Source organism: Phalacrocorax carbo, chromosome 1, assembly GCF_963921805.1.
Source record: "Phalacrocorax carbo chromosome 1, bPhaCar2.1, whole genome shotgun sequence".
Lineage (NCBI taxonomy): Eukaryota > Metazoa > Chordata > Aves > Suliformes > Phalacrocoracidae > Phalacrocorax > Phalacrocorax carbo.
Genome location: NC_087513.1, coordinates 184736312 through 184764150, shown reverse-complemented (window position 1 = coordinate 184764150; position 27839 = coordinate 184736312). Strand labels below are relative to the sequence as shown.

At 39.3% G+C, this 27839-nt stretch overlaps 1 protein-coding gene across 1 annotated transcript; it reads right to left on the bottom strand.

Annotated features, from left to right (window-relative positions):
• Window positions 1-620: 620 nt before the first annotated feature.
• DNAJC15 (DnaJ heat shock protein family (Hsp40) member C15) lies at window positions 621-27612 on the bottom strand. The gene is made up of 6 exons (XM_064440820.1): window positions 27460-27612; window positions 20574-20625; window positions 18592-18665; window positions 12200-12276; window positions 6218-6288; window positions 621-3117 (listed from the first exon to the last, which is right to left on the bottom strand). The coding sequence occupies exons 1-6, from the start codon at window positions 27562-27564 to the stop codon at window positions 3047-3049; spliced, it is 450 nt and encodes a 149-aa protein (XP_064296890.1). The 5' UTR covers window positions 27565-27612; the 3' UTR covers window positions 621-3046.
• Between the last annotated feature and the right edge of the window lie 227 nt (window positions 27613-27839).

Here is a 27839-nt window from a genome sequence, read left to right as displayed (position 1 = left end):
GATGGTGTTATGGATGGACTGAAATTGCACCAGAATAAATCAACCTCCATGCAGTTTTCTTACACAAAAATCTTCTGCATCTGACAAGTAAAGAAAACAGTCTCAAGAGGCTAAATATTTGTAAGGTTAAATTAACAGGCTATGCTATTAAGAAAAGCAGCATCCTGTTCTTCCTAGCCCAGCTGTGCACCAAACCAGGTGCTGTTCTGCAAGGCAGTCTCCAAAGACATTCCTTAGCCTGCAACGTTATCAGCAACAACAAATTGAGCAGTATTTACATGATTTGCTTGACTACATCTTCCCTTTCACTGTCCTATCTTTATCCTTCCAAACACCATTTAGTAGGTAAAGCAAGCTTTGTCAGTGAACAGACGAGAAAAATTATTTGCTTCCACGGATACATACTTATGTTATTGTAGGTGTGATGTTATGGCACCGAACATACAACAATGACGCTTTCACAACCGCTATTCAATAGCTTCACTCATTTTACAGCATTTTCCAGATACACAACTGGCCAAAGTTAATTTGTTCCATTTTTAAAAAAAATTGTTAATTTGTCAAATTTGTTAATCGGTCATTAGTCTGCACTGAAAAGAGGGAGAAAGCAGAACCAGGACTTGGTTATTAAAAAGGATAATCTCTCTCACAACTGAAAGCCAGAAAAAGTGTTTCTTCCAAAATAATCAGATATAAATAATTGGATCAGGAAGAAAATTACCAACAACACAATCTCACAAAAATAAACCCCGTACTTCCTACAAAGACAGGGGAAGTTTAAGAACAGAACAAGTAGCCATCTTTAATGCACTTGTTTAAACTGATACTTTGTAGCTCTTTATACCACACTGTATTTGGGGCCGGGGTGGGGGGGGAAGGCAATCATATGAAAACAAGAGCTAGTCAGTTCAAAATCACTACAAAGAACACTTTTGCTACCTACCACACACATCAATTTTGGTTTTGAACAAAGATTGAGATCACTTAACAGACTTACGAAAACGAGGAACAACCCCACCACCTCACTTCTCTCCTCCCAAATTGAAAGCCTTAATGGTTGGGTTTGGTGTGTGGGTTTTTTGGTGGGTTTTTTTTTTGCTAATATAGACTGATATACCAATAAAAGGAATAACTAACCTTAAATGTGCATGAATTGGTGGCTACTCCTTCAACAAAGAAGTGTTAAGGCTACTGCATCGGAATAAAGTCTGTTATCTTCAAATTAAAGTTGCTTGTATTAGAGCATTAGTTAAATGTCACAGGTGTAGTACTCATACAGCGTATGCCCGTTCCCAGGCAGGCTTTTCCCTGCAGCCTTTTTTGCTTTATCCAGCCAAGTTTGACCTTTAAAGGTCTCTCCCAACCCAAATTATTCTATGACTCTATGGTTCGAAGTTGTGTCATACGTCCTGCCACTGTAATTGTCAAGAAGTCTCTTAATTACCTAAAGTTAGTATTTTCTTTCAGGGTCAACTTAAACTTTTTTTTTTGTCTGTCTCTAATGAAAGTACAGGAATTGTGACAAAGTGGGAGGAACCTGATAAAAACTAATTCATATTCTTTCTTCCTTTCACAGAAAAATCCATGCAGTCTGGACATCCACCACTGGACGACCAGACAAATGCACATTCTGGTGGATAATATGATGTTGGATGCTTTAATTATTTAACTGCTCTTAGCCACTTCCCTCTAGCTAAACAACCTACAAAACAGGATATCTAAATTTTATGCGTGCAGCACTTCAGCAAGTTGTTTGCTGTACCTCAAATGATAAGAGTTTGAATGGATACTATAAAGTTTTTTTAGTCTTGCAATGAATCCACTTGACTGACTCATCATCATCCTTTTAGGAGAGTTAATTAATCTGCAGCCAACTTACTGGTAGGAATTTGCAGCAGCCAAGTGTCCCAAATAGCACCTATTCTCAGCTGTCAATTAAAACATGTTCTCTTTAGAGTCAGAGATCCATGGCTTCAGTATTCCCCAAAGCCAGCACTAGGTTGGTAGGGCACTACATAAGGAGGTGCGTACGATACTTTGGGAAATAGAGCATACTGCGGAGAAGTACTGGAGAACTAACCCAGTAAGCCCAGCCAGAGCCATAAGCAAAGCTACTATCATCAGGGGCACAGTCCTGCTTGTTCCCTGCCGTATCAGTCCTACACCAGGCTGACACGACTGGACCGACCTAGACAATCGCAGCCTATAAAATCTATCTGACATGGATTTTATATCATCATTGACCTACCTGCTTCAGTTCCACTGCCACGAAAACCCCTGCACCATCCTAGCTGCTACATAGTAAACGTACTCTGTGACTTCAAGTAAAAGCACGTCCAAATAATTATTTGACAATTTCAGAGATCTTTTAATATGTAAAAGAACTAACCAAAACTTTTCCTTTGGATCTCCAAGCCCCATAGATACAGCTAATGGAAACTGCAGTTTTGTTCCAAGTTGCACCTCTCAAACTGCACACATGAATAAGCCCTACTATTTCACAAACGAACAGATTCAAGTGCAAGGTGATGCTGAAAGCTTGCCGTACAGAGTCTGCCATACTTCCTGTGACTCAGTACATTGTCACAGAATTTCTGGCCGTGGCCAAGTGTTCATCAACGAAGAAAACACACCTATATTTAAGACTATTTTTTAAATTTTAAAAAGCTCCAAAAGTTTAATGAAAGAAGCAACTACTTCTGAAGAAAAACACAGACAGTAGGAGAACATCTTCAAAGCTTGTAATGGATCATAGATCAATACAAATACACTAAAACTGATACATAGAATCATAGAATATTTTGAGTTGGAAGGGACCCATAAGGATCATCAAGTCCAACTCCCTGCTCCTCACAGGAGCATAACTGTACATAACTTTACATAAGTGTAAAATACTTCAGTTTGCTTTTAAATAACCTTAAACTTTTAATTATGACAATAAATAGGAACAATCAATGCAGTGTTAAGGAACTGTGCAGAGCAAGTAGATATGAAAGCTGTTGCACAATGTATCTGCTGAATCTCTTATGACCCAAGGCGTCGGATTTCAATTTTTGGCAGTGGATTCCAACAAGTCTTTCGCTTCATTTATTTTTGTTGCTAAGTAAGGTGATCCACCTGAGGAGAAAAAGGGGAAAGAAATACCATTTACACATCAGTATTAAGAGCCAAACTACTTCACATGCAGCATTCCCTTATTACCCACTTTTATTAGCTCCTCCTTTCTAAATAGATCCTTTTCATACAACTGCTTAAAAAGAAATGACATTGATATGAAGTAAACTAATTGATAAGGAAACATGAGAAATGTAATCAAAACTGAAGGCACTGAAGAATAACACTGAACAATTTGTCTCGAAGCCTGAAATCACTTTACATGGGTGTGATTTAGACTTGCAGTGCAATATTGCTACAAACATATGCAAGGTCAGCTGTCTTGAACATTCATCTAAAGCTAATAGCTATTATTTTCACCCACCCCAAAAACTAAGAGGTTAAATTTTATAGATAATTTTGACAAAGAGTCATTAAGTGCGTGCACATGCGCACGCGCGCGCACCCCCCCAAGCCTCCCCTGTGTTAGCCGCCTGGAATTACCAGCCAGAAACCATCACATTAAAGCTATTTAAACATGGTATACCTTCTAACTTCTAGTCCTGAACACTGTCATTGCTTTACGCTCCATCTAACAATCTGATTACAGTTCAGCGGTCTTTTTGTGTTGGGGTTTTTTTTTTTCTTTACTCTCCCCTTGAGTGCCAACCATCTGCCTACAGTCACCAAAAACCACATTACAAGGTCTGTATCAGTAACTTACCACTTACTATAATACACCTATACTTTTTACATTAAAATATGAATCCAGCAGTACTGTGCACTGAACAGCCTTTTCCAAGGCATCTGTTCAATCACAATATTTCATTCATCATTTCATTCATTCTGTTCATCAGAAAGGGCAATGATAAAAGAAACACGCAGAACTAGTTGTAGTCACATGTGGCAAGGCTTGCTTAAAGACTTTATAATAATTTGGATTCCTGCAGGAGTGTCCTAAAGTCATTTCATGGTATAATAAAACAACTGGAAAAAAGAGCAATGGCATTCTCTTGCTTCTGTTATAATTTTGTTTAAATGTAGCCTTATTAGGTAAAAACGTACTGGGAGAAAGTGAGGCAGGGCAGGGGAAGGGTAGAGAGTTGCTGGAGAATGAAATTTTTTTCTTTTTTTTTTTTTTTAAACCGATAGCCTTTTTAGCCAGGAATCAGATTTACTACACCGAGTATTGCTTCTTTCAGAGTATACAGGAGGATGAAACAAGCAGTAAAGACTGCAATAAACAATGTATCCCAAGTAATTTTTAAATGCATGTGATTTTCTACATGTGGTGTTTTCACTACATTTACATCTTTAAGCGTCATATCAATTTTGTAGCCCTCCAATGAGAGAAAATTCAATCTCATGATTGCCTAAGTGTTTGTTTATAATTAGGGGAAGTCCAAAAAGCTTCTCTCTTCCTCTTCTTCTGTGAGCAAATATTCTTTTATAAAATTAGTAACTGATAAATTAACATACAACATATCAATATAAAAACACTTAAACTGAACTACGTAAAGGTTAATAAGCAACCATTTTAGTAGCGCTCACTGGGGATGTTATTATGCAAATTTCTAAATATTTCTTATTTATTTATTTCTAATAATTCTCTCTTCAACATTTGAAGACAACATATGTAACTTTTAAAATCTGTAATTATTGCCCTTTCTTCCATCAAATCCATCTGGTAAAATATTATTTTAAAATAGCATTCTAATGTTGAGCATTATATTTAAAAGCACATCTGCGCTACCCAGAGCCAGAAGAAATCAAGTTATATACATAAACAAACAAGTCTCTCTGTGATGCCACATGTTCAAGATCACTCTAGGCCCTAGTTCTGCAGCTGAAGACAATACACAAGATTTTTTTTTTCCTACGGCCATGCCAAAAGAGCTGCAGGGGCAGCACAGAGGCACAAATCCCTTCGACTGGTCTTCCTACTGAGAAAACGCTCCATCTTAATAGCACACAGGAGGGCTCACTGCATCCGTCCAAACCTACATTGCGCCCAGCTGCAGGTGCATTACAGCTGTAAGAGTGGGTCATTAAAATGTACGATCTTCGTAAAGGGAACTGCCTCTTTAGGTCTACTCAACAGCCGCATGGAAATTCACTGTTCTGGCTCACCTCTCTAAGTATTGCTACAAAAAACATAGCAGTTCATTATATATATATATTAAAATTAACCTAACAGCTACTCTAGCGGTTAAGAGGCTTCTGACCATCGTAATATATTAGAAATGCAGAAGATAATTTCTTTTGTATGTCTGTGCAGCTTATACAGCAAAAAAGTGTAAAAAAAATGAAAGTGTGAAATGGAGTAAGCGGGACAACTTTAGAATTAAACTGAGGGGTGAAGACAGCAAAGAAAAGCATCAGCTAAACACTTCCCATGGCCAATGGTCACAGTTATTTTTTCTTTTTCTTAAAACAGGGTGCTGGCAGGGAGCCCTATAATTCTGTCAAAAAGATATAAAAACCTTCCAATTTCCCCTTTTGACTTCTGAAATACAGTGCAACTCTTCACCATCTGTTATTTTAAAGTAGAAACAGCAATGAACATATGGGCTTTCTTTCTCAACCAGCTGTAGTGTAGTTAAAGTTATAATAATAGCCTTTCCGTAAGATAAATTTACATTAAAACCCCGGCCAGTAGAGCAACAGTGCCCAGCTTTACATTTTTTCCAAGTGAATTCCAGGAAGTCTGAAATTCATCAATGATGTACTTAGTGACTGCAGAACATTTCCCCACAGAAAGCTACTTTCATACAAGTGACTGGTCCATCTCAGTTCCAAACAGGAATGTCAGTTTAGTGTAAAAATGTTATGGCTCATTTTTTCTTATTTTTTAATAAGTTTTCTTAAAGTGTGGAAGACTGGTCCCTGAGCTCATACTTTTATTGAAGCGGCACAAGTCTAGAAAACAACGTGAAAGAAAGATGGGTAAAACTGGTTCATAAAGCCTAGTGTATCTGAGGGAAGATACACAGAAGCTCAAGCCTGTGAATAAACAACATACATTTGCACTCGGTGTGGTTACTTACGGAATAAGTAAACTTAAAGTATCTCACTTAAACCTCTTCCTTTCCATCTCTGGTTAAGAAAAGTAATTATTATTTACCTTTATCAGGATGATTCAAAATCATGATTCTTCTATGGGCTGTTCTGATTTTGGCCTTGCCAGCAGATGGACTGCAAAAATAAATTGAAGTGCTTACCATAAATGCCACTGTGCTCAGACTATAAATTAACAGTTTATACTGGCTTCAAAATTAATTAAAACTTGAGATTTTCACCATCTTGTGGACAAAACATAAAACTGCATCTTTGGGGAAGTAACAAAGGCATGTAAGACACACTGAGAAGGATATTTTTAAAAAGCCTGTGTATTTGACACATACAAATACCTTTCAGGGTATTTTCCAAATGGAATACATCCACTTATCTGAAATACACAATTGGGGGTGAAGGGGAAACCCAGCAACTCAAGGTTGTATCTACCTGGTTATTCTTATCTTTAAATGCAGAAAACGCATTTTTTCCTCCTACAGAATAAGTATTTATATGACCAGTGACAAAACAACAAATATTTAATATTATCATATTTTGTTCTACTGTAAATATTTTTATAGCTGCTATAAATAATTCTTCTTTCTGCTGGGGCTTGAAAAAAAATGTATTTGTTATTTTTGAAAAGCTGTTCAGTGTGTTACATTCAGGGACATGCTGATTTACAAGTGCTACATAATGTTGTTTCCTTCAATGACAGATACATAAAATATGTACTTGGCCTAAATTAAATATGTACCTTACCAAACAAATAAGCACTTATGGATGCAGTATGCCAACACAGTAAGGCTATCGTATGCAAAAGGACAGTTTGAATGCTTTCGTTTTTCATAATTTGTTAGCATGCAGAAATGAAGCAGTATTTTCCACTTCAGGTGACTTCTTAATCAGTGATGATTCAATTAATTAATCTTTTTGTAGATACAGTTTGAATGCAAGTTATCAGCCTAACTACATTCCCGAGGTAAACAACCTCTAATTATTATTCTGTCACAGGGAAATTAGGGTATGTGGCAAAAATAGTTCATAGAACTGCATAAGAAAAGAATACTTCAATGGAATAGAAAGTAACCCAGAAAGTAAGAATTAAACAGAGGGTGAAAGGCCTTGAACTACATAAACACGAAAATGAAACGATTTGTTATTGGACAGCTAAAAATAACAATAATCTATATTTTGATTTGCAAAGCTGTTGTTTAATAATAAAAAGGAAAGTTGATACACCACATTTAGAAGCTCAGATGGCCAAAGCGTAACTGTGGAAGAACGGCAGTTGCATATTATGGAAAATCATGCAGTTCTGCTCCAAGAAGCAACTGTGAAAATGGTGTTTTACATAAAATTTACTTAGCTTATGAGATATTGATTATCCCACAGTCAGACTGGTCTCTAAAGATTCTTAATCACTATCAGAAGAAAAACCTTTTAATGTCAAAATCACAACTTCATTGAACTGGTACAGCCTCACAACCTGAGTAACACCAATGTCATGCTGCCTTCCAACATCACCAACCAGTTGAGAAGTCTATCACCTCGGTGGTAACAGTCAATATATTGCAGGGCGAACATTAGGGGGACCTGGAGAGGCTGCAGGAGTGGGGTGAGAAGAACCCTTCACAAAATCCAAGGACAGACGCGCCTGGGAAGGAAGCGCCCCTCGCAGCGCTGCAGGCTGGGGACTGCCAGGCTGGGGAGCGGCTCTGCTGAAAGGGACCCAGGGCACAGCAAGAACAACAGCCAGCAGCGAGCCCTGGCAGCAGAGAAGGACAAGAGCCTCCCGGGCTGTATGAGCAGGAGCGTGGTCACTAGGTCAACAGCAGCAGCTATTCCCTTCTACTCAGGCAACTACATCTAGCTGCTGCATCCAGTTTTGGGACCTCTGCACAGGAAAGACATTGGCCAACCACAGCAGGTCCAGTAAAGGCCGTCAGGACGGTGTGGGGCTGGAGCACTCACCCTTTGGGGAAAGGCTGAGGAAGTGGGGCTCGTTCACCCTGAAGAAGAGAGGGCTGCTGGGGCGCCTCACAGCAGCCCCCCAAACAGCTGCAGGAAGGTCACAAAGAATATGGGTCCAGGCTCTCCACAGTTGTGCATGGTGGGAGGGTGAGAGAAAATGGGCACAGACCGACAAGGGAGGTGTGGGCTGGACATAACACTTTTTCACCCCAAGGACAGTCCAGCAGCGACACAGGTTGCACAGAGAGGTTGTTCATTCTCCATCCTTGGGAGTCTTTCAAGAGCCACTGGATAAAGTTCTGAGCAACCTGCTCCGACCTGACTGGTGGCTGCGCTTTGAGCAGCAGGTGCAGCTGGACACCTCTTGAGATCCCTCCCAACTTGAGTGATCTTATATGATATACCTGTGCAGTAAACTGTCTTTAAAAATAAAATAAATTAAATAGAAAAAAAACCTGAAAACCAACGCCACATGATTAAACCTTAAATATGTTTGTGTTTGTACACTTACAGAATGTACTTTTTTTTTAACTGAATAGCCTAACTCTTTCTGTTGTCATTTATGTTTTAAGAATGATGATTTAAACATTCTTAACTAATGCATACATGTATTTTGTACATTAACAAAAATTTAAATTTTGCCTATGGAGAGAAGAAGTATGCATCTTGTTTCATAAAGGAAACTACAATACAAAAATTTTTATTCATCTTTAATCTAGAATTTTAACTTATTCTTTTCAGACATATTTTCTAACTTCGTAAGTTCAACATTAGGGAGTTGGTAGTTGTGAACCATTATACCTAGGATGGCTATGTTTTGCCAGCAACTATTTTGCCTAATGTTTGGGCAACACTGCTGACATTTTCACCTCCCATATCATCTCAGACATTCTCCCATCTCTCCTATCAGCAGTTCCTTCCACAGAGTATACAGTTGTTAATATTACTGTTATGTTTATACCGACTTCCAGTAATCAGTGCTGCTTCATAACAAGTAATGCAAGAAGACTAAAACTTAAAATTAACCAATATTTGCAAAACAGTACTTTGTAGATTTGGATACTTTTTACATAGTTTAAAAACAAATAATGCCCGTGCATGTTTCTACCAAAACCCCTGCAATCTTACAAGATGGTTATTTGAGAATAACATTTGGAATGTGTAATGGGCCAATACATTTGAAATTTAAAAGCTACCATTAAATGCTCACCTTTATCATGGCTTGTATTTATTGTTTATAATGCCCATGCATACTCAGCACTTGAAGGTCTTTGCCTCAAAATTTAATATGACTTGAAAGTGATGACACAGAGGACAAGCGTTACAATAATAAGATCAGGGCCTAGACAGATCTAGTTTGTGCATTTGTGCATACCCTGGCATTTTCCATAACACTAAAACTCACTGCCTTTTTTTTTTTTTGTGGCTTATATATATATAATACAGTAAGCAGTGAGTTAAAACTGGTCTAGAAAAGTGTGTTTAAACAATGTGAAAATTTCCTATAAAGATGTTAGCCATGCTTCTACACAATTAAAGACTCAATCCTTTTAATATTAAGAACCAACTTCCTCAAATCTGATTAAGTCTTGAAATTTGCAAGACTCAGTCCAAACACAACAAGCAGTGTCACTATTCCCAGTGCAGACTCAAGCTAATAATATTAAAGGGGACTGGCTTCAGATGTGATGAAACTTCAGATATGTACACAAGCGCATTCAGGCTAGGCGTTGCCGCTGTAAACACACTTTAATGAGCTGCCATGTGCTACTCTGGAATATCACTGAATTTGCCCTTATAGAGTGAAAATGTTAATATTTTATCAAACTTCAAAGCCAAAGGAAATATTTCTGAAGAACATTCCTAGAAATCTCTTTTTCAGTATGGAAGCATGAAATACTTCAAATAAATGTAATGTTTTATTTTACAGTTTCTTCAACTGAATGCTAAATCTGCATAATTTCCATTATGTTAGAAGTAAACACAAATAGCACACTGAATGGGATTTTAAGTCTGAGTTTTCACCATCTGAAATAATTTCTTCTGCCAATAATTAAACCATCCTCCTTATCTTTTTTTTTTTTTTAAAACACCTTAAAATTCATGGAGCAGATCATCTTGAATGCCATTATGCAGCATGTGTGGGACACCCAGGGGATCGGGCTCAGCCACCACGGGTTCATGAAAGGGAGGTCCTGCCTCAGTAACCTGATCTCCTTCTGTGATAAGGTCACCTGCTTAGTGGATGAGGGGAAGGCTGTGGGCATTATCTACTTGGACTTTAGTAAGGCCTTTGACACTGTCTCCTACAGCATTCTCCTGGAGAAGTTGGCTGCTCACGGCTTGGACAAGTGCACTCTGCGCTGGGTTAAAAACTGGCTGGATGGCCGAGCCCAGAGAGTTGTGGTGAATGGAGTCAAATCCAGTTGGCAGCCAGTCACGAGTGGTGTTCCCCAGGGCTCAGTGTTGGGGCCGGTCCTGTTCAATATCTTCGTTGATGATCTGGATGAGAGGATTGAGTGCACCCTCAGTAAGTTTGTAGATGACACCGAGCTGGGTGGAAGTGTCAATCTGCTGGAGGGCAGGAAGGCCCTACAGAGGGACCTGGACAGGCTGGATTGTTGGGCTGGAGCCAACGGCATGAGATCCAACAAGGCCAAGTGCTGGGTCACAACCCCAGGCACCACTACAGGCTTGGGGAGGAGGGGCTGGAAAGCTGCCTGGAGGAAAAGCACCTGGGGGTGCTGGCTGACAGCTGCCTGAACATGAGCCGGCAGCGTGCTCAGGTGGCCAAGAAGGCCAACAGCATCCTGGCTTGTATCAGGAATAGTGTGGCCAGCAGGAGCAGGGAGGTAATTGTGCCCCTGTACTCGGCCCTGGTGAGGCCGCACCTTGAGTACTGTGTGCAGTTTTGGGCCCCTCACTACAAGAAAAACATTGAGTTGCTGAAGCGTGTCCAGAGAAGGGCAATGAAGTTGGTGAAGGGTCTAGAGAACAAGTCTTATGAGGAACAGCTGAGGGAGCTGGGGTTGTTTAGCCTGGAGAAGAGGAGGCTGAGGGGAGACCTTATTGCTCTCTACAACTACCTGAAAGGAGGTTGTAGCGAGGCAGGGGAGACTCTTCACCCTAGTAACAAGCGATAGGATGAAAGGAAATGGCCTCAAGCTGTGCCAGGGGAAGTTTAGGTTGGATATTAGAAAAAACTTCTTCACTGAAAGGGTTGTCAAATATTGGAACAGGCTGCCTAGGGAGGTGGTGGAGTCTCCATCCCTGGAGGTATTTAAAAGAAGGGTAGATGTGGTACTGGAGGATATGGTTTAGTGGTGGACTTAGCAATGATAGGTTAGCGGTTGGAATCGATGTTCTTAAGGGTCTTTCCCAACCTTAGTGATTCTATGATTCAGACCTGATTTAAACTGTAAATAAGAAATCTACTACCTAAGGTCAGATCTGCTCCTCTCATCTGGAAAGCCCTCAAACTCACCGCCTGCTTTACAGAAATCACTGAGGTGTGTGCTACCATTGGCCATCCAAATGTTTTTGGAAAAAAAATCCCCTGAAAAATCCATTGAATACTCAGCCTGGAAATTACTTCCCATAACCACTCTAAATGACAAGTCTCTCCAAGTATTTTTGTTTGGAATATGCTACAACTTTTTTAAACCCAAACAAATCTGTGTTGAGAAATAAAAAATAATCTTACTGACTTATGAAAAAAGAAAGAGCAAAATTGAGTTGTTTTCCTCATTTATTAATATAATCTACAATATTACTTCTCTCAAGGGGCTATTTAGAGACCAGGCCATGTGATCGCACTAATTAGCGCAGTATGTGCTATCCTGATTATTTCTAGAGCACCAATTCTCCACTACAATGTGTTACCATGCCTTCAAGCCAAACACAAGTTTTATTAGCATTTTATTGTTTGCTTTTTAGCTTAAGCAGAATATTAGAATGGTTTATAAGCGTTACAGAAGTCTTTTTTAAAAAGTTAGTTTTAGCAAGAGATTCCACATCCTTGCAACATGTATTTCTTCATTCAATACTTACCAAACAAAAACATTAATACAACACCTACCTTACTCCTAAAATAAGACTGGCTTCTCGCCTACTCATTTTCTGTTCAAATCCTCCTTTATAGTATGATGAAAGACTCTAGAAAGAAGAAAGGGAAAACAAGCAATAATTAGTTTCATGTACAAGGTGCTGGGACCTAAATCGTATTTATATGACCTCATTTAGAGCACTGTATTCATCTATAATTTATTTTGAAGGCATGGAATGACTACCAACCAGATAATATAAAAGGACTTCTCCTGAGTGTTAACACATACAAAAAATAACTTAAAAGTAACTACCTGTGTTTTTACAATCCTCTACTGCTAATAAGACATATTAATAGCTACAAACATTAAAATCCTGCCTTCAGGCAAAAGAGTCCAGAATCAAAGTACATGCTAGTATAGAGTGGTACACAGTGTGTGTATTGGGAAGGGCAGGGGAGGGAAAGGGGGAAACTTGTTTAGAACAGCTTTGGTACCATCACAATGGAAAATGGCAAAAGTCACAATACTTTGGCATCCAAGGAATTATGGACAATTACTTTGAAGTCCAGATATTTCTACAAAGAAAGTAGGTAAGAACAACAATAAAAGGATAAGAGCAGACAAATATAATCTACTGATGAAAAGTCAGTATGGTTTTGCACATGAAGGACTGTTACTCCAAAAAAAAAAAAAAAAAAAAGATCTTTGAAGGTTTAGCATTAAGCCACAAGCTCTACTTCAGGCAATCGCTGAGCTGGAGAACACTGAAAAGCAGTAGAGTAGATGGTGAAAGCCTAAATAATTTTGCCTTTTCATCCTTCCTTAGACACCAATGACCGATAATAATTAGATACAGGATCTGGGGTTAGTTTTTTTAAACTCATTGGCATGTGAGACTTTAGCCACTGTTTTAAGAAGGGAAGAAAAAACACAACTGGGAAAGGAACATTAAAAAGAAGGAAATGAAGATTAGAGTAAATCATTGCAATTAATTGTCATAGGGAATGGGTCGAACATATATGTTAGCTATATTTTAAATAAAAAGACAAAACAACACAATGAAAAAAACCCTAGTTACTGAACTGTCACTGATGGTTAGAAGTGATCTCCTCAATATAAATGTTTCTATAACAAGAATTAGAGACTAGCCCATTGCTCATTGCTGCACAAATAATAGTTGAAGCTGCACAAGTCCCAGAGGCAGCAGATGCGGATCCAAGACAGCCTGCCTTTGGGAACTGGCACACAGAAACCACTAAACAGGACTAAAGTCTTTTCCTCAATGCAAAACCTATCAACTGGGGAAAAATAAGCTTTTTTTTGTTTTTATCAAAGGGAAGTTTGGCCTGAGAGCTGAGATTATTTTAAAGTGTTCCTTTTACCCCCAAGTGAAAATGTGCCTGGCCTTTAATAAAATAATTCCCTCACTAACTATACCCATTCATATTCAGTGAGAATTTTGCCTTATGTTTACACAAACTCTCTCATGTAATTTCAAAGGCACTACAGCATTTAAAGGGCTCTGTCTATGATATCTAAGCAAAGCCTTTAATTAAGCTTAGGAGTGACATTCACCCAAAAGCGTGGTTCAGAAGTATTTCACCTATTGCTACCATGAAGTCACACACAGCCACAGAAAAGACTTTTTGGTGTGCTGCTATGATCCAGAACTAATTTTATCTTTCTTCTTCCCACCCCAAACCATACATGCCATAACCACTACAGTAATACTACAGATATCAAAGCTGAAGCAACTGTGGACGTGTCAGGCCTACAACAAAAATCTGTTGAAGAACTGCTGCTAGAGCTACAGCGTAACACAAAACAGGTCTCTAATAGAGCACACCTACGTTACAGGTTGAGTACATAACACTAAGGGAACACACAGGGCTTCTCCAGTCCTCCAAGAGGAAACAGTGCTAATGATTTAATGGCTACCAGATAACACGCTTGAGGCGGCAGAACTGCAACAAAATTTGCTATGATGTGGAACCATTACTACAGGAGAGAAAAAAACACATTTAAAAAAATCACTTTAATGTCCTCTGAAAGACTTTCCAGAACGTCTCCCAAAGCAGCTTAGGTGCAGATAGACTTCTGAAAAGGTTAATTCTCTGCCCTTCAACTCTGGCATACAGCTCTAATACAGGAGGACACTGGTTCACTGTTCACGTAGACAAGAGCAATATTTGAATTATCTGTAACACAGTGTGCCTCTGTTCTTGGTAGATTTAATCTAAAATACTATTTGAAATAAGAGAATAGAGAGGGATGGCTATAGGCTTAAATTCAGAAATACTTCATTTTTTAAAGCCTATTTCCTTGACACTGTTCTAATATCAGAAAGCCTTGATTCGGTTCACTTCCAAGAGGAATGAAGAAAGAAATTGTTGTCTGTGGCCTTTGGCATATAAGCAAAACCAGTTTGTTGAACTGGTCATCAAGAAAAAACATCATCTTCTCAGAAGTGAAGCAGGTAGCAAGAATAATCAATCTTAAATTAAGACCTTGGTCCTAAACAGAATTTAAAGCATGAAACAACTTTTGCATGCTATTCAAATTAAAGCATTTTTTTTCCTAATTGTAAATTCTAAGTAATGGCTGCAATGAAATGAAACAGTACTCAAGATATTTTTCTGTTATGAGAACTCCTCGATAAGCAGGCAGTTCTAGACACTTGATTATTTATTAACCATGGCTATGCCAACTGGAAAAATCATAAAAAAAATCATCAAAATGAGCGCTCCATTCCTTTGTACTATCAGGGCGGGAGGGGAGAGCTATAATTTAATTTACTTTATTTCCTTGCATGTTGTTACTGGTTAGCAACTTATGTAAGTAAATTCTGCTTCCTCAACAAATGCTATTAATAGATTTTGGGGCTGGGGAAGCAACAGAAAATGGCTGGAGTTGCTCTGCAAATGTCTATTCCCTCTTGCAAATTTTCACAAAAGCAGTCAGCTATGAAAATCCAATCCATTTGGACTGTGACATCTTCAGGATACTTTTCCTGGCATAGCACAGGTAAAGCATAATCACTGTTTCCATGCCAGGCAAGAGATTGAAAACTTCGTAACTGAGACCATACATCATATTACGCGTAGTAGTGAATTTTTCTGAAAACTCTATGTGTCATTCCACCATCAATACAGTCCTCCATTGAAAAGGTAAACACTGGAAGGGAGAAAAAATCCCAACAAACTATATTAACAAACTATTTAGAAGTTGTGTTATAATATAACCTACAATTTTCTAAGATCAACTTTAACTTCCTTAACATCAGTTAGGAAAAAAATTATAAAATGGACTGCAAATTGCATTGTTCTCTGGAAACTTTATTTTCAGTGAAGGACAACAGAGGTGGTCGCTACCCTTACCTCTCAATTCAGAACTCTATGGGTCTGAGCAGAATCAGATCCAGTAAGGGAAACACAGTGCAGAAATCTTTAAGTGCTACAGAAGATACCCTTTTCTTCTGGAATACTCAGATCCCACAGTCCTGAATATTCTGTATTTTGACAGTTCATTTTGCCTAGACTTGCTGTTTCTATCTTCTATCTTTCAAACTTCAATATCATTGATTCAACAAAGACAGGTAATAAATGCTATTGAAATACTTCCTTTTTTTCCTCTCTCCCCACATTTTAAGGAAATATTAACATTATAATTAACAGCATTAAGGTCTGTCTGAGGAAGAAAGGCCAAATGACTACTTAGTGCTATGCACCTTGTACTGGCAGCAGACTCTTGTCACTACACACAGAAACAAAACAGTGTCACTGGCTTCTGTAACACCAGTAACAAAACTAGGCTCAAGCTAAAAAGGCATTTCTCCAGAAATGAGCATTATAACTTATCGCAGAGAGGAAATGACAATGTTTCCTCCTACGTCTTTCTCCACTGAAAAATAAAAAGGTGGTAGAAAACTTCAGGACTAAATTACAGCAGCATTTACCTTTCATATTTAAGAATATATATTTAACTGCCTTAAGTTAAAAGTTAAATGAGGGGTAGAAATTCAGACTAAAACATAACACTTTTACTTGCCTTTACTTACCATTTTTGACTAAAAGATGAATGCAGTTGTTGACTGTACATGTTATTTAGGTAAGTAAATAGAAAGTGCCAAATACTCAAGGTACAGCAAGTGGGTATTTTAAATGACTGCTTCATAATTGCTCAACGACTTTAACCAAGTCACTTATTAGTGAGCAGGAAGAAAGTATAAACAGCATCTGGATTACTAAAATAAGAAGTTTAGACAATAAGCACTTACACAGGATCTTTGTACTTCATGTTTTCTCTATTGTTTTAAGGAAAAATTGTAAGTCGAAAATAATTGATTGTTAAGGGGCGAAAAAAATTCAAGAAAGTAGTAGCTGTAGAGTAGTAAACAAATAATCTTGGCTAAGAGTTATACAAGGGTCTTAAATTTGCACTGTGATTGTACAAGAATATTATCGTTACCCTCACAAACGTAAAGCTGACAAATACATACAGTTAATGGCAAACAGGAAGAGAGAGTTTTTACTGTATTCATTTTGTCTTACACTGAAAATTTGTATTTTCAAGTTCAGAAATAGAAGAGCAGAACAGAGATACTCTACTGGAAATCAACATACGATTCTGGGCTCTAAGGCAGGATGTGAAGCAGACAGAGGATGCAATTCCAGGGACTAGGAACACTGAGAATGCAGAAGCTCCTGGGTTGCTTTTTATGGTTGTTCACAAATTCTGCAGGACTCTGAAAGTCACTGTGGTAAAAATGAGGTAGGCCTGTAATGAGCTTGGCTCAGACAGTATACCAGTATTGAAGGGTAGAGCTTCCTAGGAACAGACACCTCTCTGTGCAGTAGCATGTCATATTTCAATGTGTTAAGAAGAGTCACTGCCTGCTTTCTTATGTGAACATGTCTGAATTTAGATTCTCTAGCCTGTATCTACAAATGGGTGGAAGAAGAAATGCTGGAGTAAAACTGCTGGGGAGGGAGGGTGAAGACTGAAACACTCCCTACTCTGAAGCCACATGTCCTTATTGCTAGCTACCTTCTAGCAAGCCTGCAAGTCAAACTGTACCCGTATCCTGTGAAAGCAATTGAATTCACAGTACCTAAAGTCCCCTCTGCTGTTTTGGCAGGCAACTTGGGAATCTTTAAAAAAATTGCTTTGAAAAGGGAAAAAAAAAAATTGGTGCTGGTCTTAAATCAGCAATGCAATAGAGGGACAGACAGCAAAAACTGATCCAGGAGCACCATTTGGCTGATACACATTGCAGTTAAGAACAAGCGTGGACCAGCCTCAAGATGATAGCCCATGTTTCAAGTCTTCCTCTTCCCAGGAAGCTTGCATTGCTCAACCATGCACCTTCAGCACGTGAACAAGAAGTATAGATAGCAAATTAATTTGGACCCTAGCATCTGCCTATATACTGTAGACAGGCTCTGTGTTGCAACTAGCCTCACATTAACAGATAAAATGCTAATGATCACTTTAAAAAAACAAGAAAAACAAACACAAAACAAAACAAACCCCACCCCTACCCTTATTATTTTTTTTTTTTCAGGAAATAATAGTCTGCAACAACTACTCCCTCAACGCCCTCACCTATCAGCACCAAGAGGGGAACTGCATTCCTTCCAGTGTGGACGAGTGTTCACAGACTATGAACACTGAAAGAATACACTGCCACAAGCAGACATCTACCTCACTGGGAATGACTTTAATCAATCAGGAATGGAACATATTTTATTTACCAGAGGACAGTACAGCCACTGAAGCAAAAAGTAAATGCTCTCAAATATTCCCTGCATATGCTCCTCTCACAACCCTCTACCTCTTCATTTTTTTTACATCATTATATTCTTAAATATGCAGGGCAAAACAAAGCACAAAAAATTGTTTAAAAGTTCAAATCAGCTGGGGAAGAAGAAAAGGACAACTTATACATGAACAAGAAAACAAGCTCCTTCATCTCTATAGCAACCTTTCCTAGACTTTTATTAATTTGTCTTCTTGATTTTTAACACTGTATCTGGAAGAGAAATGACTAAATTCTTTAATTTTTAGCTTCTTGAAATGAAACTACATGTCATCACTTTGTAATATCTATGAATTAGATATTTTCCTCACAGTACACTTCAACAATTTATCATACACCTAATAGCAAAGAGTTCTGAAACAGGGAACATCACCAGGGAAGTCAGAGTTGTTTATCAAACTCTCAAACATCTTTTGAGATAGCTTCATCCACAGGGATTTAAAATATACCAGATAATACACCAGAACAAACACAGTAAGAAGCACCCCTATCCTGGAAAAGAAGTAATCTAAGTGGCACTTACCATATGTAACATTAGACATCACCTTTCTAAATACTTGAAATATAAAAATAATAAATTTAAAATAAAGTAACCTCTAAACTTACAGAAGTTGAAATCCTCTTTGCTGTCTCTGTAATTGCCTGCTCCAATGGTTTCCAAAGGTGGAAAGCATAACGACCTGAAAAAGATTGAAGTTAAATGAAATTATTACATTCACCACTAAGATTTTAAAAAGTCTCCAACTTATGTTCATCAGCTTACAGCACAAAGAATTTTGGTTTAAAAAAATTAAAATCCTTCCTTGTTAATCTTTTTGTCTCATTTTGTTTGCTGTACAGCACCACCGCACTTTACTGCTTTTCAAGATGTTCCCTCAACGTCCATTTTTGGATTCTGCCCAGCCAAAGCCCCATGGTAAACTTGCTGTGGTTTACATTTTTCAACCTTTGTACTATTGGGGGAGGGAAGGGAAGAAGTTTAGTATACTTAATCTAAAAACCTAGTCATGGACTGCAAAGATCCATTGTCTTTGCCCACAAAATAAATAGATTTAAATGCATTTCAATATGGTAAATGAAGTTATATGCCTTGTGAACTTTAAGAAAAAGGGCAGTATGAAACATTAGCTTTGGATATACATTATTTATTAAATACTGTTCAAAGGTTATGTCTTCAAAAAAAGAAATCTATGTACTACATGTTTCTTGCTGTGATGTTGTGTGCTTAATCACACATTTTGTAAGTACTGCATTTTTTATTTTGCTACAAAGAGAGGATCTTCTGGGATTCAGAAGCATTCAACTCCCCACCGGCAGTGAACATCTATAGCTAGGATAGGCTAGTGGGAACTTTATTAGACTGCGTTCTCAGAAGTACAAAGCAGGTCTATCAACTTCAGAACCAAGATTTGTGCCATGTTACTGCACAATTTTCCCTGTAAGTCTCCTCTCCCCAGTTACTGTTTTCATTAACTATTCCTTAGCAATGTAACTATTATACACAATGGAAACCCTTTTTGTAAAATATGGTTCTGCTTCATTCAAACAGCATCTTGCTTTCATTCTTAACATGATGTCTCCATAGGTTATTGAGGTCACCTAAGCGCGTGCCTGTGTCAACACAGAAGTTAAAACCACTGTTACAGTACCAGGGCTGAAATGCTGTGAGGTATTAATATATTACCTCACCTTCTTCTTAATGCTTTCTGTTACCACTTCTTTGCTAGCTGCCATGAATACTTCAGCTCAACCAGCAGAAGAAATTCTAAGAGCATTCCTCTTCTGCTTCTATATAAAGATACAGATAAACCAACTGCTTAATGGGTGTACATCACCAAAGACCTTGTATTTCCTTCCCGTAATCAAAAAAACCAGCATTGCTGTACCCAACAAACACTTACTGAGGCTTGGTGCAACTTGTTCATCTATTGCAGCTATTCTTGGTGTATGCATTTGTACATAGCTGACCATGGTTGCTTTTATATGCTGAATATAATGGAAATCAATCTGAGTATTTCAAACCCAGAACAGACCACAGTTATCTAGCTTGAGTAACCCAGAGTATAAATCATATTAAGCCCATGCCCTGTGTTCAGGCTAGAACCTATTTTTCAGAACATACAGTCCAGATGCAGAGTTCAGGTAACAAACAATGAATTATGGGGACAGTTTAGTATGATAGCACTAAAACCTTCTATTTTTCTCTTTCAGAATTTGTCAAGCATCACCTTCACATCACAAGATACTGTTGCACTCTTCTGTACTAACGAGCCTCCACCTTGCAAAATGTTATTAAATAAACAAAGTAAGCTTTTCACATTGCATTTTGCAGACAGAAAGCAGATGGAACCTTTTAGCTGCTGCACATAAAATTAGTTTCTCCAGCTGTGACTTTTTTTGAAAAGAATTTTGAAAAATATGCCAAGAATTTTGAAGGGACAAGAACTATAACTGGACACAATTCTCCATAGCACTCTCAAGAAACCCTTCCAATTTCTGCTATTTATATTCATAAAAACTTCATTATCCCTTTTGGAAACAGCAGCTCACAAGTGACAGTTCCTCACTCAGCTGGTAGTTTACCTTACCTGCAAATGCAACAGTTGCAACACCAAGTCCAACTGCTATCATTCTTTTGGCCTAAAACAGAAAAATAGGAGTCAGAATACAATGCAAATTCTAACTTGAAATATATGCACCTTTTACTTTAACAGCAAGTATTTCTGATGCCTGACACAGACATTTCATATATAATTTATAAGAAAGATAAAACTAAGTTCTGTATTCTACAGCCTATGTTAGATTTTATAGTTCAGGCTCATTAACCCATGCCAACGCTTCAGGTTTAACTTGGAACTACCCAATAGCAAATCAGTGAACAAACACTGACAAAGCAGCTCACAGTACATAATGATAAAAACAGAAGGCAGACAACTATTCAGGATTACCTGAAATTATTTGTGCAGACTAGTTCCACGTAGCAGATAAAGTATCGGTTTATTACAAAGACATGAAGCACAAAAATTTTTTTTTTAGTAAGTCCTTCACTAGGAATCTCATAATGGCATTGCTTAAAAGTGATATTGGAATATTAACTTCAATGTTACAGCCACAGATCTATGTTAGTGTCTTCCATCTTTCACCCTTTGACTCATGGAAGCCCCAATAAAGACATGAAGGTCAGTGACCTCTTTTCATTACTTATTGTCAGTCACTAGCTGGACTCCACCTTAAAGTACAAATATTTGCAAATAGGCAGACTTCTGACAGATTTCAGATGGTGTGCATTATCATTTAAAACTCACTTTAAGTCCAACTGGGCTCTTGGAACCAAACCCACAAAAACAGACTTGAACATCTCATTTCGACACCAGTAACTCCTACCTTTTACTAACTCAAAACCCCCAGATGAGGTGTATGTATTTTCCTACACTGTGCTTAAAGAAAGTCAGGCATCTCAAGAAGGACAATAAGAAGTATCTCCATGTTGAACAAGAAGCTGCTTAAAGATATGGAGTAAACCTTGAAGAAGGGACAGATTTCACACGTTTGCAGAATTCAAGAAGGGTAACGAGCATTGCAAGTGTTAGGGGCATCTCTCTGCTTCCAAGAAGCCTACATGTAACCTCTGAAACAAATTAAATAGTCATCTGTGGCACTACCTGTCTCATCATATGATAATGCCTTGAACTTCCCCCAGGAAACATGAGAAATCAGATTCGGCCTGTTTAGCTTCAATTCAAAACATAATCACCAGACTGTCTCTTCTATATATGACCAACTTCTGCATTTATCCAAAAACTAGTTTATGCATTTTCTACCAACAAGCCTGACAGCAGGGCTCAAAGCCAAAATTTCAATACAAGTGCCCTAACAACTCGATCTGGAGCCAAGCTGCATTTGCAACTAAGATTCCTGAGGCTAAATTTCTCTGTTCTTTGATTGTACCCAATCTCATTTCTAGACAGAGGGGGAATAAGCGAAGAGTTGGGAAATAGTGCTTTTAAAGCCTTCTAGAGCTGGCTTAGTAGGGGCTAGAACACAGGTCGACAACTTTCCCAGCAAACAGGCAGCTGTACAAGATGTAGGCGCTGCCATCGCACCCAGTGGCTCCAACAGCTTCAGCTCTGAAGGCAAGTGGCTGTGATTGCTGCCTGTAGTATTGAGCTCAGTACAGAAAAAGTGTTACCCTGCTCTGAGCTCATCAAGAATAAACTATATTCCTCTATATCTAGCTTCTGGATCCTATGCATTTTAACTAAGTACCTACCTCCCACCTACCCGGATGGGGCTATTGCAGCTATTTGTATAACATAACACTGCAATTGCCTAGAGATTTCTAGCAGAAAAAAGAGATTCATTAAACATACTGAAAGTGGAACTCCATAGTTAAGACTGGGTGAGTTTTGGCCCTAAAGATCTGCCCATCTATCCCATTTTAATAACCTAACTCTTCCATTTCAGTGCAGTCTTCAGTCTCAATATTAGCATTCATTTCTGAATATAAAAATACCGTAGTAGTTTTATGTCTGTTGTTCCTTTCAGTTCCACAAAATTTCCCCTCATCTTTAGACCATGAAAAAATATAAGTATGTTACCTTAAATGGTAGAAGATATAAAATAGCAAAGCATACAGTTCATCTCCTCACTGAACTAAAATTCATTTTATTTCTTCTCACAAATGGGTTCTCCCAGGCTCTCAATAGTCAAACCCTCTAAAAAATTCCTCCAGTTCCTCTGTTTAGACACTAACCAGAAACAGCCATAACATTTCTTTAAATATCATAGTCTTATAGAAATTCTATATTATTCTGCTCTGTGGTTTGTGACCATGGATTTATATTCAAGAGAGTTTCCTTGACTTGTTCAGAGTGACAGCGAGAATCTTTTACTAAGTGGTTACAGTCAATTAAGAGCTCAACAATGTGTGAAATAGATGATACTGGCAAAAAAAAAATATTTATTACCTTGTGCTTGTCCAAATTAAGTTATACTTGCTTTGCCACCAAAAAGTTGGTTTAAGTCAGCAGTTTACAACAAGGTATGCAAAGTTGCAACACAGCATTAGTAGCAGATACCTCATCACAGGTAAGGGCAAGCACAGAGACCAGGCTAATAATACCTTGACTCTGTCGGTTCAGTACAGAAATAGCTTAAGTGTTTTTGCACAGTAGCCTGGGAACACAACGTAGAGACCCCTGATGACTTTTGATAGAGTCAGCCACGTCCACTGGGATGCATTATTTCAATCTCAGTGGAAAGCACTAGCAGTTAGTGGAAAGCAGTAGATAAAGCAGCATGGCAGCAGCTCTAGAATAGGAGCAGTATGCAGGATCAACAGGAATATGAAGACAAGCCAGAAAACTAGATAGAAGTGATGGAAACCTCAAGCCAGAGAGGCATAAAAGATTGACCATGTTTTGAAGTGAGGTACAACCACCAGAAAAAGCTGAGAAAATACTGGTTTATGGTAACTCACCTTATTTGCATTGTGAGCAGGTTAGAGAAGAGTCAGTTGCCACATAGTAGCAAAGGAGTGATAACTTGTTATACCAAAGCACCTTGAATGTTTGTTACAGTGTGAATAGATCCTAACTATATACATGTGATAAAAACAAAATTTGCATCAATTTAAGAAAGATTGCATGGTTTGCCTTTTACTGACAGTCTCTCATAAAACTAGTGGCAACTTCAAGTACTAACCAGTAAGTCTTTTATTAAGTTCAGCTTGACTCAGTTCCCTTTTCAATGCTCATTTAACACAGTTGATTATTTAGAAGAATAAGTCAAGGTTAGTCTGCTGCTTTGAAATGTAGAGCATAAAGTGCAAAGTCTTAATTAAATGCACTCCTTTCATGTCAATATTAAATGAAAGCAACTCACTATCATTGTGGAAGGGATCAGTTCATTTATGGCATGCTAATGCAGCTACCACCATGAACACTGTTGACTCCTGTTGCTTGAATATGCATTTTATTTCAGACTCTCAAGAGATTAAAAAAACCAAACAAAACTGACTTTTAATTGTGACAGAATTGACTCTCCCCCCTCTCCAAAAATGCTGGTAAGAAATTTCTAAGATGTAGGTTTTAACAGAATGCTTTCATTTAAGATCCAAGAGGGGAAAATAAAGAAATAAATGATTAAAAAGTAACATCTGTCCCTTCCTTTATTCAGTGAATCAGCTCCCAAAGGCTAGTCATCAACCCTATACTATTCTGCTGATCTCAGTATTTTAATTTTACTATGTAGTTCAGTTTCAGTAACAAACTCTGCTAGATACAGAAAACAATAAAAAGTTTTGCTAAATCTGCAAAACCTGATTTTTAAAAAATTCTTATACACGCTTCTGAGAAGAAAATACACATGTTAGGAAGGCAATTGCAAGACATGACTTACTGAAGTGTTTGGCAAACAAAAGAGGATAAAGTGTATTAATTAACATACAGTATGTTTAGAGGTATACTTCATATACTGTTAGCATACAGAGATCTCTGGCCTAATCTTTTAACAGGTAATTTTCCAGTAGCCTTGATTTTTTTTCTTAGCAGAAGAAACAAGGAACAATATTATTCCTGCAAATTTCTAATCCACAGTCTCTTCTAACTTAGCCATACTAAAAATAATATATTGACTTCTGTAATTCCTAGCTCTGTAGCTTCTCCTTCTATGAAGCAGAAAAAAGTTAAGCTTATAAATATAAAAAGAATTTCAAATGCATAATTTAAAAATTTCAGCACAACTCTATTACATCTGACCACAGGCTAAGAGAATCACCTTTATGAATGTTAAAACATACTTTCTTGCATAGGATCTGTTTTAGAAGAACCAGTGTATAAAATACAATCAGTGAAAACACCCTTCTTAGTTAAATGGAAAATATTTTGCTCTTCTCACAACTAGCTCACACAGTAAGAGCTCTACTGTCTTTTGCCTCAGAAAGCTACAGCGTAATGGAATAAAAAGCGGGTTGGATAACATTGTGTGATTAGTCCATGCTTAATCGTGGATCAGTAAAATAGGAAGTGCATAATTACCCTGAAGTACACTAATGTAAATCATTTGCTTAACTAAAAACTTCATTTTAGGAAGGTGTGGTTTGTTGTTTTTTTAAGTTATGTATGTCACTAGGAAGTAGGATACACAAGTATATTAACCAAGAGTACAAAAGTGTTTCAGAAACTACTTTTTCCCCTTAAATAAAAATTCTTGATCTGACATAAATGACTGTTTGGTATGGAAGCTAGAATAAGGCTTCTAGTCCTCAGAAGAGTAGGTACTACAGCTTATTGGAAGACTGTTTCAGAGCAAACCACCTAATTAACTCTATATAGAGCCAGATACATTTTGAAGTGGGATTACATTATAAGCTATCTGCAACAGATTTGCTTTCATAATCTAACGTTTTCCTTCCAGTCTTACTTTCCTATGAAATTTAATTTCTTTTCCAATAGTGAATTAAAAGTAATATCAGCTAGATACTGTTCTCTATACTCACCCAATTCTGATGTCAATTTGTGTCATCAATTTTACAGCAAACTTTTTGGTTTGTATATAAAACTATGCCTAAAGTCTCCGACAGTTTTCATAGGAAATGCTACCTGTGCCACAGATTCACTAATAAAAGTGTTACCATAAGGCATTCAAATCAATCTGCTTGAGCAAGTATTAATTAACAAATGCCTGTCATAGGTATCTCTGAGCACAGGCTCTTTATGCTTCTACGTTGTCCTTCTGTCACTCCAAACGCTTTTGTAAAACAACTACAAGAGTAAAAGTAACAACTGAAAAAAACAACTGCAAGTGAGTAAAAGATGAAGAGACTACAGATAACATCCAGGACATCTCCCAACCAAGACTCAAGGCAGAGCTCTTTCAGCCCTGAGAGATGGATGCTGCTGTTAGACTTCACCTCCCCTACTACTCTTTCCTTCCACTGTGGTGAGAAAGCCTCATTAACCCTGTACGACATCAGAGAAATGGATGCACAGCACTGCAGTTGATCTTGCTATCCTCCTGTGGCAAAATTGTAGAATTTTATTACATGCAACTTGGCCTTCTGCATCAGAAGGACTGGATTCAGCTGGGAATCCAATAAGCATGGGTACTGTCCCATTTTCCACTATCCAACTACATAATACCATCAAGAGAAACTCTGAAACAGCTTCTACTGCCAACCATACGCTAACAGTTTACAATGTATATATGCCTGAAAAATACTGTATTCTTCACAGAAAGGCCTGGCTGAAGAATAAATTTCAATACAAAATTGCAGCAACCCAGAACCTAGTCCTTTTAAAAACCTACCACAGTCTCAGGACCTTGTTAGAACCTGACAAAACAACTCACACTAACAAAGCAAGCCACATTAACCCAAAATGCACTATTTTCATCCCAGGCAGGTAAGAAGACCCAAAGACTCCACAAAATTCACTAGGAATTTCCCTGCTAGCCTTCCACAGGGAGAGCGTGTGGATGTGACAGTGACAAGTTCCAGAGTCAGCTTCTTGAGATTACACAGCTTGCTGATAAATATACAGAAAGACCCTCCTGGGAGAAAAAATAATAAATGCCCTAGACTGTAGTAACAATGAATAAGCAACTTAGGAAACTATGATTTTAAAAACTGCATTTTTTTTTCAAGAAAATGACATGTTGTGTGCATGCTGTTGCCTCTACAGCTAAACCCAGTAAATACGTATTTGAAGCCATTTTAAAACCGCAGAACCTTCACTAGCCAGTGCTCTGACCAGCGATCCGTGTATTTTTCCCAACTTTTTTCCAGAGGGAGCTCCCTGTCCCACGAGCCAGTCGAAGCGACCAGGGCCGATGGAGCGGGACACAGTCACAGCACCCTTCCCACCGCACCGCGGCAGGGCACGGCGAACTTCAGAGGCGCTTTGCCCCCGCCCCGAGGCCCGTCCCGCCTCTCCCACACGACGAACCGTCGGGTGAGAATTACTTTTCTGAGGCGGAGCTCTACAAAACCGCTAACACGCGAGGCTGCGGCAACAACACTCGGACAGTACGTGGGTATCATCCCCCTACGGCGGGGGAATGAAGCGTCGGGCCTTGCCGGCTCCCGCCTGTCAGGGCCGGAGCAGCCCGCGTACCCCACGCTGAGGCTCCACCCGCGCCTCCAGGTCCACGCACGGCCTGAGGCGAGGGAGGAAGGGATGGACGACACAAGCCCTTCCCCCCAGGCACCGCCACCCGACCTCCCGCCGCGCCCACCCCCACGGCAGACTGCGAGCGCCTGCCCGCACGCAGCCCCGCCCCGCCGCCCTGGAGCCCCCGCGCGTTACCCCGCGGGGGTGCGAGAGGCCCGGGCGGGGAAGCACGGCAGGTGGCGGCCTCACGGAACGGCGCGGACGGGGACGGGACCCCTCCGGCGGCACAAGGCTTCCCCCCAACCCCCCGGGCCGCCACTCGCGGGACGCCTCCCCATCCCCACGCCGCCCCCGGCGCGCTCACCAGCCCTCGGTCCAGCTCGGCTTGGCCCCCGCCGGTGCCCGTAGAGACCCTGGCGTACTCGGCATAGCGCAGGCCCTCGGAGGGGGCTGCAGCTCCCTCCATCATGGAGGGGTGCGGAACGGAAAACGCTACGGGTCGTGCGGAGGGACAAATCAGTTGGAAGGCCGGACCTCGAAGCTCCTCCCCTCGCCAATCATCCGCGCGAAGGGCGGGGCCCACGCCGGTGCGTCACACGCCACGCCTCGCCACCTCCTTCGCGCGTCACGGCCTCGGTGTGACGGGGGTCGGGCGGTGCCCTGGCAGGGGGTGGAATCTGGCACCGGCGAGGCGAGGCGAGGCGAGGCGAGGCCCTCGCGGCGGGGAAGGGGCTGATTCCTGAG

Bases quoted from the DNA above. Each gene is read 5' to 3' on its own strand.
- DNAJC15 (XM_064440820.1), bottom strand. From the start codon at position 27,564: ATGATGGAGGGAGCTGCAGCCCCCTCCGAGGGCCTGCGCTATGCCGAG. The intron at 20,626-27,459 runs GTGAGCGCGCCG...TTTCTGTTTTAG, and splicing joins CCGAGCTGGACCGAGGGCTG to GCCAAAAGAATGATAGCAGT. The intron at 18,666-20,573 runs GTAAGGTAAACT...AATCTTTTTCAG, and splicing joins TGCAACTGTTGCATTTGCAG to GTCGTTATGCTTTCCACCTT.